Genomic DNA, 15,000 nt, shown 5'->3' with positions numbered 1-15,000 from the left:
TAAAAGAAAAGTGTTTATATTGTGATAGACTTAACCTGAATGACACACTGGTGCTTTTTGGACATAACAAAACGAAAACTGATGAATATTTCTCATACATTTTATTGATAGCTAAATTCTATGCATACAAATGTAGAATCAACAAAGTAAAACCAAGAATACAAATGTTCAAAAAAGACCTCAAACAGGCATATGAAGTAGACAAGTATGCCTTCAACATAACTATGGAATATAACAAGTTTGTGGAAAAATGCGCACTTTATAACTGTTTAATACAAGATAAGCTATACAATGCTACCTTGGAATTTTGCCATTGAACATATATTATTTTGCTGTTATAGACTTGTCAGTTCTTAGAACTTAATTATATGCTTACCCTACACTTTCTAATGCACAAAACATATAAATATTGTATCTGTAAACCTTTGTCTGAATAAAAAATATGTTTTTTTGGGGAAAAAAATATATATATATGTACAGTTCATCAAGAATACACAAATAGTGTAAACAGAAAAAAAGAAGAAAATGAAGATTATGAGTGCTAATTTTTTATGGCTATCAGAATGAATATACATTCTGCTTCTTCCACTTATGAAACGTGTGTGTGTGTGTGTGTGTGTGTGTGTGTGTGTGTGTGTGTGTGTGTGTGTGTGTTAAGTGTATGCATGCTTGTATATATGTATGTGTGTATGTACACGCGCGGGAGGGTAGAGGAGAGGCTATGCACGTGCACACGCGGGAACAAGTTCTGCAGGCATGAGAGATATTAACACAGAAAAACAGAACAATGATACAAACGTCTGAAGTGTATGCCCCATGAGCAGTGTATGAACAGTTCAGTCACATGGCCGTCATTCAAACGGAGACACATATGTGCATCAGCCTTCTGTCAATTTTACCACAGACATGTCGAAAGAGAAAGATATTTTCTATTTCCTGCCTTGATTTTATGAGCCTGGTAACCTTTCATTTACGGGTATATCAGTATTCAAATTGCATTTAGCACATATTTTTTGGCACATACGGTGATACGGTCTTTTTTTTTTTTTTTTTTTTTTTTTTTTGTTTTTTTTTTTGCTCAATCCATGCATTGTATAAGCAGTGCGTGCCTATTACATGCTTAAAACATACCAAAATGCTTTCATTAATTGCATCTTGGTCGACTTCCGAACCCGGATGTATGACACTGGTGGTGGTGAAAACGGTGAAGTCATGATTTGAGGACATTTCCATGTGCTTTAGTTCCTTTGCTCCTCAGGCAAAAGAAATACTTATCACAGTCATTAATAATCTAAATTGTGATTTCCGTTCTTGTATATTTAAATTGCCGGATCTAATTAAATATGACAAGGAAACTTCATGCGAAAGTATCTTTCGGCAGTTATCACAAAATGCTGGTACATACATATTTTGAATCGATGCATCATAACCTAGTCTTACGCATAATGATTCCAAAAAAACAAAAAAGTAAATAAAAAAAAGTTGTGCCAAGCATATTACAATGTTTGATTCCTACCCTAAGCACCCAAGCATATTTTGCATATTAATTTTAAATGTGCACGCGTGTATTAATGATGGGGATGGTGGTTCCTCACACCTTATCTAGTTTCGTTCTGTGTGATTTATTATGTATATGAATCTCCCGTTTTAGCTTTTCAAATTTTGTAAATCCATGAAAGTCAATGGACAGAAACACCTGACACGTCCTCGGCTTCTGAGAATCTGAATGAAAAAACAATGGAAAATTCAGACCAAAGGGCATGTCATGTAATTTTATGGAGAAGAAAACAAATATGTACACGAAGTGGGCTTTATGGTCAACAAAAATATAAACACCTCAGTATTCAGATGCTGCCCGGTTTCCAGTCGGATCATGACTGTTCGCTTATGAACCATACCCATTCAATTTCACTGTGCTGTAAATATTCTGCCCCCACACAAGACTATGATGATGACCAGATTGAAGGCTTCTACACCCAGCTTCAAACGGTCATCAACAGGGCCGACAAGAAAGACATCCTCACCATTCAGGGTCACTGGAATGTCAAGGTTGGTGCACATGCCCAAGAAGGCTAGAGGAACTGCTGAGGCCCCTATTGTAATGGAAATGTCAATGATAGCGGACTACGCCTGCCAGAATTTGCCAGGGATGACTTTGTTTCTGCTAACACTCTAGTGAGTACACAGCATCCCAACGATAGACATGGCACTTTTAAAACAGTCAGCATCACAGCCAGATAGACCTACTCTTGTGAAACAAGAACGTTCTCAGGAGCTGACATTGACAGTGACCACGGCCAATGAAAGAAAAAAAAACCTAGCCGACTCATATTCAGCCTTTATAAACTGACAGATCCTGGCAACGCCGACCAGTTGTAATCAGTCATTACTTCTGCTTCTGCTTGAAGACAATCAAAAAGCACTCAGAAACGATTTCAAGCAAATGATGACAGAAATGGCAAGAGATGTCATACGGATCAGCTGATGGAAATCAACGCCATGCATCACAACATTAATAGTATTTCATAGATGTGTGACAATAACGATTTTAAAATAACAAAAGAAAATTAATAGTATTTCATAGATGTGTGACAATAACGATTTTAAAATAACAAAAGAAAACTAAGAAAAGAAAAGAGATATACAGTGCTACGAACACGAAAACCGATCGATAAATGAAAAATGCAAAGGAAACATGGACTGAACAACAGTGTGAAGAAATTAAGAAAAACCTTGACAGCAACGACAAAAAGCATTTAATGTTGTAAAAGACCTGACCAAGCAGAAACAAAGTAAAGTTATCACATTCCACGACAGTGGTCTCACACAAAAACAAGACATCGTAAAAAAACAAACAAAAACACACACAACAACAAACAGATCAACAGGACCCCAGGGAACTGACAGTGCAAACTTCACCAAATGCGGAGAACTTCCCAATACTCCGGATGAAGACTGTCACAGCAGTGAAGCTGCTAGAATGTGACAAGACGACAGGCATCGACAACATCCCTGCAGAACTTTGGAAACATGGTGGAGAGGCGGTGATTGATATCCTGTCGTCTGCAACGAAATCTGGCAACAGGCGAATGGTCCACGACACAGACCCATTCACTTGTCATCACCCTCCCCACTAAAGGAAATCTCCAACACTGCCACATCTATCGCACCATCAGTTTGATCAGCCATTCTAAGAAATTAATGCTCGAAATCATTCTGAACAGATTACAGCTGCACACATATATTATCATTGCAAAAGAACAGGCAGCATTCCACAAACGCAGAAGTGCCTTCGAACAAGTTTTTAATCCGCGCACCCTTTGCGAAAAACGTCTCCAACACCAGACGGAATTCTACCACTTCTCCACAGACTTTAAAAAGACATTTGAAGATACCGACGGGAAGCACCAAGAGCCACAAACGAAAAAAAAAAGAAAATAAGGGAAAAATAAAATAAAAACAACGGGCAACACCATCCATAAATTATACTCCAAAGCAAGCTGTGCGGTAATCACACATGGTGCTGTTGGAGAGTAGCTCTGTACTGCTGGAGTCCTTCAGGGCTGTCTTCTGCTCCCGCGCTGTGCAACATGTTCCTGGAACGATCTTGACTGACGCGCGTGAAGATCATGTCAACAGTATCAGCAATGGAGGAAGAACCACCATGTACCTTCGCTTCGTTGACGACATCGACGACTTGGCAGGTAGTGAGCAAGAACTCACTCAGGTTCTTAGAAAACTAGATGACACATCGACAATATTTGGCATGGAAATCAGCGCCGAAAAGTCTTAAGTCGATGGCCAGCCACACCACCACCATCATTGCTGATGTAACTGACCAGGGATAGAAACCAGGAACTGTTCAACACTCCCCCAACCTGAGATCCGTCATCAGCAATGAAGGATCAAAACCTGAGATCCTCTCAAGGGTAGCAAAGAAAATATCAGCACTCTCCAGACTGAAACTTATAAGGACGTACAGAAACATCTCGATGAAGCACAAGATCAGACTCCTGCATGTACTGCTATATTCCATCTTCCTGTACACATGTTAGACTTGGACCCTCACGGCAGATTATGAAAGAAATCAAACCATAGAAAAGAGGTGTTATCACAAGGCAAGATAACTTGTGTAACAAGGCATAATATGTGTTACATGATATAAGGGAAGACTGGGGATCTTAAACCAGTACAGTTTAAAATCGTGCCTAATAAGCTACAGGAATTGTATTATCAATGGTTTCTCCAGTCAATGGGAAATCATTTACAGCTTAGTCTTTTGTGAAGGACTATGACTCTCAAACTATAGGAGGCAAAATTGCACTTGCTTTTAGTGCTGCAGCCTTGTGGGCTAGTTGGCCTTTGGGAACCATCCCAACGCCGACTGTCCTAAAACCCTCTTGGCCGAGAGAGTGGGGATGTAACTTGGGCAAGACACTCTCCACTATAATCAAATTCTAGCCCAAATAGCCGGAACAGCAGTTACCTCCTCTGCTGTTCTGTTGGTCATAGTCGGACACGACTGACTATCACATATATATACCTACAGGAATATGACTTACAGATATGGAAAGAAATATGTGAACAAATACCAACAGAGATAAGATCATGTCACACTGCAGATGTGGTATAGCGTATATGGATTTGTCCGAAAGCAGTGACGCCTCCTTGGGTAGTTAACTGAACTGAGCTGAACACGCTGCAGCAGAGTAGAGGACGAGATTGATTACTTTGTCAATATGATTATGCTTCATGATGATTTGAAAGAAAAAGTTCATATAAAAAACAATAGTTAAAAAAAGCCACAAAAATTACAGGACATTTATCAAGATAATACTGCAGATATTTCAATGTACACATATGCATGATAAATAATCGGAGACTACGTAAGTAGCGCGGTTTGTTCTTAACATACATTGTTTAAGTAAAAAACGAAAGTAATGGAACTTTGTCTTCTGTATCAATTATGTTAATATGCTTAATTCTGTTATATACATCAAAGCAACAACAACAACAAAAACAGTCACTCTTGACCTTTATGACAATAAAATAACCTGATTCTATGTTTGATACCAATTGGTGATTCTGACACTTAAACAGTCGTTTCAGCAAAAATCTCGTGCAAGGTGCAAAGGAAAAAAAAAAGTAGTGAAGCCACCTCATTTGAACCAACAGAGGTCTTTCTAACTTCTTCCCCAACATCTGCTCCCTCTCCCTTGCCACTCTATTCGCTCAGACTGAGAAAAAGCGGCTCATCCCGGGGAAAAGTCAATTTTTCACTGACAGCAGTTCACTTGGAACGCGTGAAGCTGGTCTCCTTGGTGGATGGTGTTTCCACATTACGCCGTGGGCCAGAAGGCCTCCTGTGCTCAGAAACCGTGGAGCTCCTGTCCTCTTTGCGGAACTTGCTCATGAAAAAACCACGGACATCACGGTCACGAGCGGTGTACAGCAGGAAGATCAGGAAGCCCTGGAAGGTGGTGGTGACAGCAAACAGGTACTGGAACACCAGACGAGCGTCTTCCACGGCCATGAAGGCAAAGATCCAGCTGAGACCTGGAAGACAGAAAAAAGAGGAGGAAAACGTTTGGCATATACAGTGCAAAGCTGGACTTTGTGCTTGAATCTCAGCATGGTCATACCGTTGTCTGAACTGTAATTATTGTGCCAAAAATGGCCGAGCAACACAACGCCAATCCAGGCTGAGGACTGTCACTCTCAGCAGAAGGATATAATGACATACACACTCTACAGAAAGACACGACTCTGCAGAGAGACACCCACGCTCAACAGGCAGGATCAGCTACACTCCACACGGAGACACAGTCACCACACTCCACATGGAGATAGTCACCACACTCTACAGGGAGACACAGTCACCACACTCAACATGGAGATAGTCACCACACTCCACACGGAGACACAGTCACCACACTCCACAGGGAGATAGTCACCACACTCCACACGGAGACACAGTCACCACACTCCACATGGAGATAGTCACCACACTCTACAGGGAGACACAGTCACCACACTCAACATGGAGATAGTCACCACACTCCACACGGAGACACAGTCACTACACTCCACACGGAGACACAGTCACCACACTCCACACGGAGACACAGTCACCACACTCCACACGGAGACACAGTCACCACACTCCACACGGAGACACAGTCACTACACTCCACACGGAGACACAGTCACCACACTCCACAGTCACTCCTCTCCACAGGGAGACACAGTCACCACACTCCACACGGAGACACAGTCACCACACTCCACACGGAGACACAGTCACCACACTCCACACGGAGACACAGTCACCACACTCCACAGTCACTCCTCTCCACAGGGAGACACAGTCACCACACTCCACACGGAGACACAGTCACCACACTCCACACGGAGACACAGTCACCACACTCCACACGGAGACACAGTCACCACACTCCACAGGGAGACACAGTCACCACACTCCACAGGGAGACACAGTCACCACACTCCACAGGGAGACACAGTCACCACACTCCACAGGGAGACACAGTCACCACACTCCACAGGGAGACACAGTCACCACACTCAACATGCAGATAGTCACCACACTCCACAGGGAGATAGTCACCACACTCCACAGGGAGACAGTCACCACACTCCACACGGAGACACAGTCACCACACTCCACAGGGAGACACAGTCACTCCGCTCCACAGGGAGACACAGTCACTACACTCCACAGGGAGACAGTCACCACACTCCACAGGGAGACACAGTCACTCCACTCCACAGGGAGACACAGTCACTCCACTCCACAGGGAGATATAGTAAATACACTCTACAGGGAGATACAGTCACTACACTCCACAGGGAGATAGTCACCACACTCCACAGGGAGACACAGTCACTACACTCCACATGGAGACACAGTCACCACACTCATCATGGAGATAGTCACTACACGCTACAGGGAGACACAGTCACTACACTCTACAGGGACACAGTCACTACACTCTACAGGGACACACAGTCACTACACTCTACGGGGAGATACAGTCACTCCACTCCACAGGGAGATACAGTCACTACACTCCACAGGGAGACACAGTCACCACACTCCACAGGGAGACACAGTCACTCCACTCTACAGGGAGATACAGTCACTACACTCCACAGGGAGATATAGTCAACACACTCCACAGAGAGACACAGTCACCACACTCCACAGGGAGACACAGTCACTACACTCTACAGGGAGACACAGTCACTACACTCCACAGGGAGACACAGTCACTCCACTCTACAGGGAGACACAGTCACTACACTCCATGAGGAGATTCAGTCACTACACTCTACAGGGAGATACAGTCACTACACTCCATGGGGAGATTCAGTCACTACACTACACAGTCACTACACTGTACAGGGAGATACAGTCACTACACTCCATGGGGAGATTCAGTCACTACACTACACAGTCACTACACTGTACAGGGAGATACAGTCACTACACTCTACAGGGAGACACAGTCACTACACTCCATGAGGAGATTCAGTCACTACACTGTACAGGGAGATACAGTCACTACACTCCATGGGGAGATTCAGTCACTACACTACACAGTCACTACACTGTACAGGGAGATTCAGTCACTACACTACACAGGGAGATTCAGTCACTACACTCACTACACTCTACAGGGAGACACAGTCACTACACTCCACAGGGAGACACAGTCACTACACTCTACAGGGAGATACAGTCACTACACTCTACAGGGAGACACAGTCACTACACTCCACAGGGAGACACAGTCACTACACTCTACAGGGAGACACAGTCACTACACTCCACAGGGAGATACAGTCACTACACTCCACAGGGAGACACAGTCACTACACTCTACAGGGAGACACAGTCACTACACTCCACAGGGAGATAGTCACTACACTCTACAGGGAGATACAGTCACTACACTCTACAGGGAGACACAGTCACTACACTCTACAGGGAGACACAGTCACTACACTCCACAGGGAGACACAGTCACTACAGTCTACAGGGAGATACAGTCACTACACTCTACAGGGAGATAAAGTCACTACACTCCACAGGGAGACACAGTCACTACACTCCACAGGGAGACACAGTCACTCCACTCCACAGGGAGATACAGTCACTACACTCCACAGTCACTACACTCTACAGGGAGACACAGTCACTACACTCTACAGGGAGACACAGTCACTACACTCCACAGGGAGACACAGTCACTACACTCCACAGGGAGACACAGTCACTACACTCCACAGTCACTACACGCTACAGGGAAACACAATCACTACACTCTACAGGGAGACACAGTCACTACACTCCACAGGGAGACACAGTCACTACACTCTACAGGGAAACACAGTCACTACACTCTACAGGGAGACACAGTCACTACACTCCACAGGGAGACACAGTCACTACACTCCACAGTCACTACACGCTACAGGGAAACACAATCACTACACTCCACAGTCACTACACGCTACAGGGAAACACAATCACTACACTCTCACTACACTCCACAGGGAGATACAGTCACTACACTCTACAGGGAGGCACAATCACTACACTCTACAGGGAGATACAGTCACTACACTCTACAGGGAGACACAGTCATTACACTCCACAGTCACTACACGCTACAGGGAAACACAATCACTACACTCTCACTACACTCTACAGGGAGATATAGTCACTACACTCTACAGGGAGATATAGTCACTACACTCTACAGGGAGATACAGTCACTACACTCTACAGAGAGATAGTCACTACACTCTACAGGGAGACACAGTCACTACACTCTACAGGGAGATACAGTCACCACACTCCACAGGGAGACACAGTCACTACACTCTACAGGGAGATACAGTCACCACACTCCACAGGGAGGCATTGTCACTACAATCTACAGGGAGACACAGTCACTACATTCTACAGAGAGATAGTCACTACACTCTACAGGGAGATACAGTCACTACACTCTACAGGGAGACACAGTCACTACACTCTACAGGGAGATACAGTCACTACACTCTACAGGGAGATATAGTCACTACACTCTACAGGGAGACACATTCACCACACTCTACAGGGAGACACAGTCACTACACTCTACAGGGAGATACAGTCACTACACTCCACAGGGAGATATAGTCACTACACTCTACAGGGAGACACAGTCACTACACTCTACAGGGAGACACAGTCACTACACTCTACAGGGAGACACAGTCACTACACTCTACAGGGAGATATAGTCACTACACTCTACAGGGAGACACAGTCACTACACTCCACAGGGAGACACAGTCACTACACTCTACAGGGAGACACAGTCACTACACTCCACAGGGAGATATAGTCACTACACTCTACAGGGAGACACAGTCACTACACTCTACAGGGAGATACAGTCACTACACTCCACAGGGAGATAGTCACTACACTCTACAGGGAGACACAGTCACTACACTCTACAGGGAGATATAGTCACTACACTCTACAGGGAGACACATTCACCACACTCTACAGGGAGACACAGTCACTACACTCCACAGGGAGATATAGTCACTACACTCTACAGGGAGACACAGTCACTACACTCTACAGGGAGATATAGTCACTACACTCTACAGGGAGACACAGTCACTACACTCTACAGGGAGACACAGTCACTACACTCTACAGGGAGACACAGTCACTACACTCTACAGGGAGATATAGTCACTACACTCTACAGGGAGACACATTCACCACACTCTACAGGGAGACACATTCACCACACTCTACAGGGAGACACAGTCACTACACTCTACAGGGAGACACAGTCACTACACTCTACAGGGAGACACAGTCACTACACTCTACAGGGAGATATAGTCACTACACTCTACAGGGAGACACATTCACCACACTCTACAGGGAGACACAGTCACTACACTCTACAGGGAGATACAGTCACTACACTCTACAGGGAGATACAGTCACTACACTCTACAGGGAGATATAGTCACTACACTCCACAGGGAGATATAGTCACTACACTCCACAGGGAGACACAGTCACTACACTCCACAGGGAGATATAGTCACTACACTCTACAGGGAGATATAGTCACTACACTCCACAGGGAGATATAGTCACTACACTCTACAGGGAGATACAGTCACTACACTCTACAGGGAGATATAGTCACTACACTCTACAGGGAGATACAGTCACTACACTCTACAGGGAGACACAGTCACTACGTGGTGTGGTTCGTCCATCGGGATCGACGATGACCATCTAGTCATCCTGGGGGTGGGTGGGTTGGGCTCTGTGGGTCAACAGATGCTGTACTCTACAGGGAGACACAGTCACACTGAACAGATGCTACATTCTACAGGGAGACACAGTCATACTCAACAGATGCTGTACTCTACAGGGAGACACAGTCACACTCAACAGATGCTGTACTCTACAGGGAGACACAGTCACACTCAACAGATGCTACACTCTACAGGGAGACAGTCACACTCAACAGATGCTACACTCTACAGGGAGGCACAGTCACACTCAACAGATGCTACACTCTACAGGGAGACACAGTCACACTCAACAGATGCTACACTCTACAGGGAGGCACAGTCACACTCAACAGATGCTACACTCTACAGGGAGGCACAGTCACACTCAACAGATGCTACATTCTACAGGGAGGCACAGTCACACTCAACAGATGCTACACTCTACAGGGAGGCACAGTCACACTCAACAGATGCTACACTCTACAGGGAGGCACAGTCACACTCAACAGATGCTACATTCTACAGGGAGGCACAGTCACACTCAACAGATGCTACATTCTACAGGGAGGCACAGTCACACTCAACAGATGCTACATTCTACAGGGAGGCACAGTCACACTCAACAGATGCTACACTCTACAGGAGACACAGTCACACTCAACAGATGCTACACTCTACAGGGAGGCACAGTCACACTCAACAGATGCTACACTCTACAGGGAGGCACAGTCACACTCAACAGATGCTATACTGACTGCACAGCGATGATTTTTGGGGGGATGGAAGGGGGGGGGGGGTCTAATTTCTAATTTTCTTATTTCATCAAGCTATCTTTCCAAGAATAGCATCAATTTGATATTAATTGGGAGAGATATGTCAACAACAAAAACTCGAGAAATATATGGAAATAGGTGAGGTTTTTTTTTTTTGGGGGGGGGGGTTGTGTGTGTGTGTGTGTGTGTGTGTGTGTGTGTGTGTGTGTGTGTGTGTGTGTGTGTGTGAGTGAGTGTTTGCGTGCTTGCATGAGTGCGTGCGGCGTACCCAACACCACAAAACAGCTGACGGAGGCACGGACGCTGATGGCAGTGTAACTGGTGCCACCACTGCTTAGGTTGGGGCGACGACAGATGCTGACCACCACCAGCAAGTAGATGACGATGTTGATGGTGACGATGACGGCGATTGGCGCCAGAAAGGCGTAGTAAAACGCCGTCAGCGACATCCAGCAGCTGAACAGAACCACAACACATGTGACACAGTGCAGATATTTCTTGTTCATTACATCAAACTAGTACACATTAATGATCACTGCCCATTGTCTCAGAAGCGTTTTTATAGATATATATGGGCCTTCATTCATTCGTTCATTCATTCATTCACACAATCCATGGCCAACCCAAGAAAAGCTTTGCTGTGATGGTGAGCTTTTGCAAAATAAGAACCATTCACACATTAGCATGGTTCAAGCTAAACCAAACCGCTGTTAACTAACTATATGATAGTCGTGTTCGACTATGACCACCAGAACAGCAGAGGAAGTAACTGCTGTCCCGACTATCTGAGCTAGATTTTATTATTGTGGAGAGTGTCTTGCCCAAGTTACACCCCAAATCTCTCGGCCAAGAAGATTTAGGACAGTAAGCGTTGGGATGGTTCCCAAAGGCCAACTAGCCCGCAAGGCTGCAGCACTTAGAGCCAGTGCAATTTTGCCTCCCAGTTAGAGAGTCATAGTCTTTCACTAAAGACTAAGCTGTAAATGATTTTCCATTGCAATGGAGAAACAGTCGATCATACAGCTCTCACTTTGCTGTTGGCCCAACTGTACACTTATGTCAATCTGTGGTGTAAGCTGAGTGTGGGGCCTGTTAACTAACATAGTATTAAACCCGATTTGTAGCTAGAACAAAGAGAGGGTGTATTCACATGCATTTACAGACATTCGTCTGACGCTGAAGGTCGAGGGAAATGGGTTCAGTGGAGCGGCCGTGGGATGTTTGCTCCTACAATCATATAAACTACTACTTTAAATCGAATCAACATGGGGGTGGGGTGGGGGTAGGGTGGAGACGGGGAGGTGGGGGGAGGGGGAGGGGTGATTTGGCATGTGCTGAAGGGGCGTGGGCAGCATCGAGAGTGGGAACCCAACACTCAACGACAAGACGCTTATGATCAGATTGGACGAGGCAGAAATGGCCTACATGCATCAACTTCAGTATTAACCGCCATACATCATTGACAAGTCGCAGTGCCGAAATTTGCAGAGACAGGATGAACTTACTAATCTTCCCTTCCACGGTACAGCTCCACATCGACCGCGGACACAATAATGACGGGAAGGACAGGCAGACCTGCACACACACACACACACACACACACACACATATATATATATATATATATATATATATATATATATATATATATATATATATATATATATATATATATATATATATATATATATATATCAACAACGATAGACGATATGTCTTTAAAACTTGTAATTCTAATATCATATATATGGAAACAAGTGGTTTTTTTCTTCTTACATCACTACCAATTAATATCAAATCGATGCTATTCTACTCTAATGAAGCATTATTTAGTGACAAAACGTCAGCATCACATGACATGCTTTCAAAATTTTGCAGCTGTGCATGACAGCATTTTGAGGATTTATGTCTAAATGATGAGAATGACATATCAAAAACATGAAGTCACACACACACACACACACACACACACACACACACACACACACACACACACACACACACACACACACAAAACACACACACACACACACACACACACACACACAAACACACACACACACACACACACACACACACAAAACACACACACACACACACACACACACACACACACACACACACACACACACACACCTTATTGCACTGTTTTCAGTTAAACTGGTACTTCATCAGTCTCCGAAGTACACAGGTACTGTTCGGTATTTTCATACTAATTAGCTTGATGAGAGGAACTCCATGATTATATCAATGTAACTTTTTTGGTTATTCGTTGACAATGTGTGAAGCACGTCCTCTTATTTTCCTTTGTTGCATGTACACACAACGTCCTTATACTACTAAGCCTACTACTAGTGATAATAATGTCAATGATAACAATAATAATAATAATAATAATAATAATAATAACTACTACTCGTGATGATAATGTCAATGATAATAATAATAACTACTACTCGTGATGATAATGCCAATGATAATAATAATAACTACTAGTAGTGATAATAATGTCAATGATAATAATAGTAACTACTAGTAGTGATAATGTCACTAATAATAATAATAACTACTACTAGTAATAATAATGTCAATGATAATAATAATAATAATGAGAAGAAGTAGTAGAATAATCTGTTCACCAATAATAGATTTTTCCCTTTCATTTGTGTAAACAGTGGAAGCACATTTTCAGTTGAATTTTAAATTTGAAGAAATGTGAATGACGGTATCATGTTTTAATCGATCATCTGTGTCTCACCCCAGGCAGGTATTCCGGCCTTGAGCATGTAGCGGGTAAAAGGACGTTTCATGGCCTTGACCAGCATGAAGTACTGCAGCACTCCCTGGGCCAGCATCCAGAGAAAGGTGACCAGGATGAAGTAGTGCAGCAACATGGCGACCGCCACGCAGGTCACGTGATCCTCCACGCGCTGGATTCCCGCCAGGAAGGTGACCCAGGATAGGAGCAGGGCCAGCGACATGTTGAACAGGGTCTGCTGAGGAAGGCTTTTGTGCAACTTCCTGTCGGCACACCAGTAAGTTGGCATAGACATTCCTCAGCATAAAATAATGGTCAATCTAACTTCTACCGCGGTGCAGTATCGACTGACGTTCCTGTCCCAAGACAAGACAAGACAAGACAAGGCAAAATCTTTATTATCGAGGGTAACAGACAAGCAATTTAACCGACTGACAGACCTGTTGGAATCTGATGAACAGTCCTCCTGTATGGCGCCCCAATGATTCTTCACACTTCACTGACAGACCTGTTGGAATCTGATGAACAGTCCTCCTGTATGGCGCCCCAATGATTCTTCACACTTCACTGACAGACCTGTTGGAATCTGATTAACAGTCCTCCTGTATGGCGCCCCAATGATTCTTCACGCTTCACTGACAGACCTGTTGGAATCTGGTGAAGAGTCCTCCTGTATGGCGCCCCAATGATTCTTCACACTTCACTGACAGACCTGTTGGAATCTGATGAACAGTCCTCCTGTATGGCGCCCCAATGATTCTTCACGCTTCACTGACAGACCTGTTGGAATCTGATGAAGAGTCCTCCTGTATGGCGCCCCAATGATTCTTCACACTTCACTGACAGACCTGTTGGAATCTGATGAAGAGTCCTCCTGTATGGCGCCCCAATGATTCTTCACGCTTCACTGACAGACCTGTTGGAATCTGATGAACAGTCCTCCTGTACGGCGCCCCAATGATTCTTCACGCTTCACTGACAGACCTGTTGGAATCTGATGAAGAGTCCTCCTGTATGGCGCCCCACGGAGTTGAGGGAGAAGGAAAAAGAAAAGACGACGATGATGAAGTAAACTGTGGTGAAAAGCTATAAATCCATTGAAAGAACATGTTTACAATTCCT

The 15,000-nt window shown here is 44.4% G+C and overlaps 1 protein-coding gene across 1 annotated transcript in view; it reads right to left on the bottom strand.

Annotated features, from left to right (window-relative positions):
* Positions 1-97: 97 nt before the first annotated feature.
* LOC143281874 (adhesion G-protein coupled receptor D1-like) overlaps positions 98-15,000 on the bottom strand; it is an 18,683-nt gene continuing 3,780 nt past the window's right edge. The window contains exons 3-6 of the mRNA XM_076587140.1: positions 13,879-14,141; positions 12,626-12,695; positions 11,389-11,576; positions 98-5,556 (exon numbers count right to left, since the gene is read on the bottom strand). Coding sequence (XP_076443255.1) covers positions 5,291-5,556; positions 11,389-11,576; positions 12,626-12,695; positions 13,879-14,141 — 787 coding nt within the window. The 3' untranslated portion in view covers positions 98-5,290. The remainder of the gene's footprint in view (positions 5,557-11,388; positions 11,577-12,625; positions 12,696-13,878; positions 14,142-15,000) is intronic.

Source organism: Babylonia areolata, chromosome 5 (assembly GCF_041734735.1).
Source record: "Babylonia areolata isolate BAREFJ2019XMU chromosome 5, ASM4173473v1, whole genome shotgun sequence".
Classification (NCBI taxonomy): Eukaryota; Metazoa; Mollusca; class Gastropoda; order Neogastropoda; family Buccinidae; genus Babylonia; species Babylonia areolata.
Note: the sequence above shows the minus strand (reverse complement) of the source record. Positions and strands in the feature narration are given on the sequence as shown.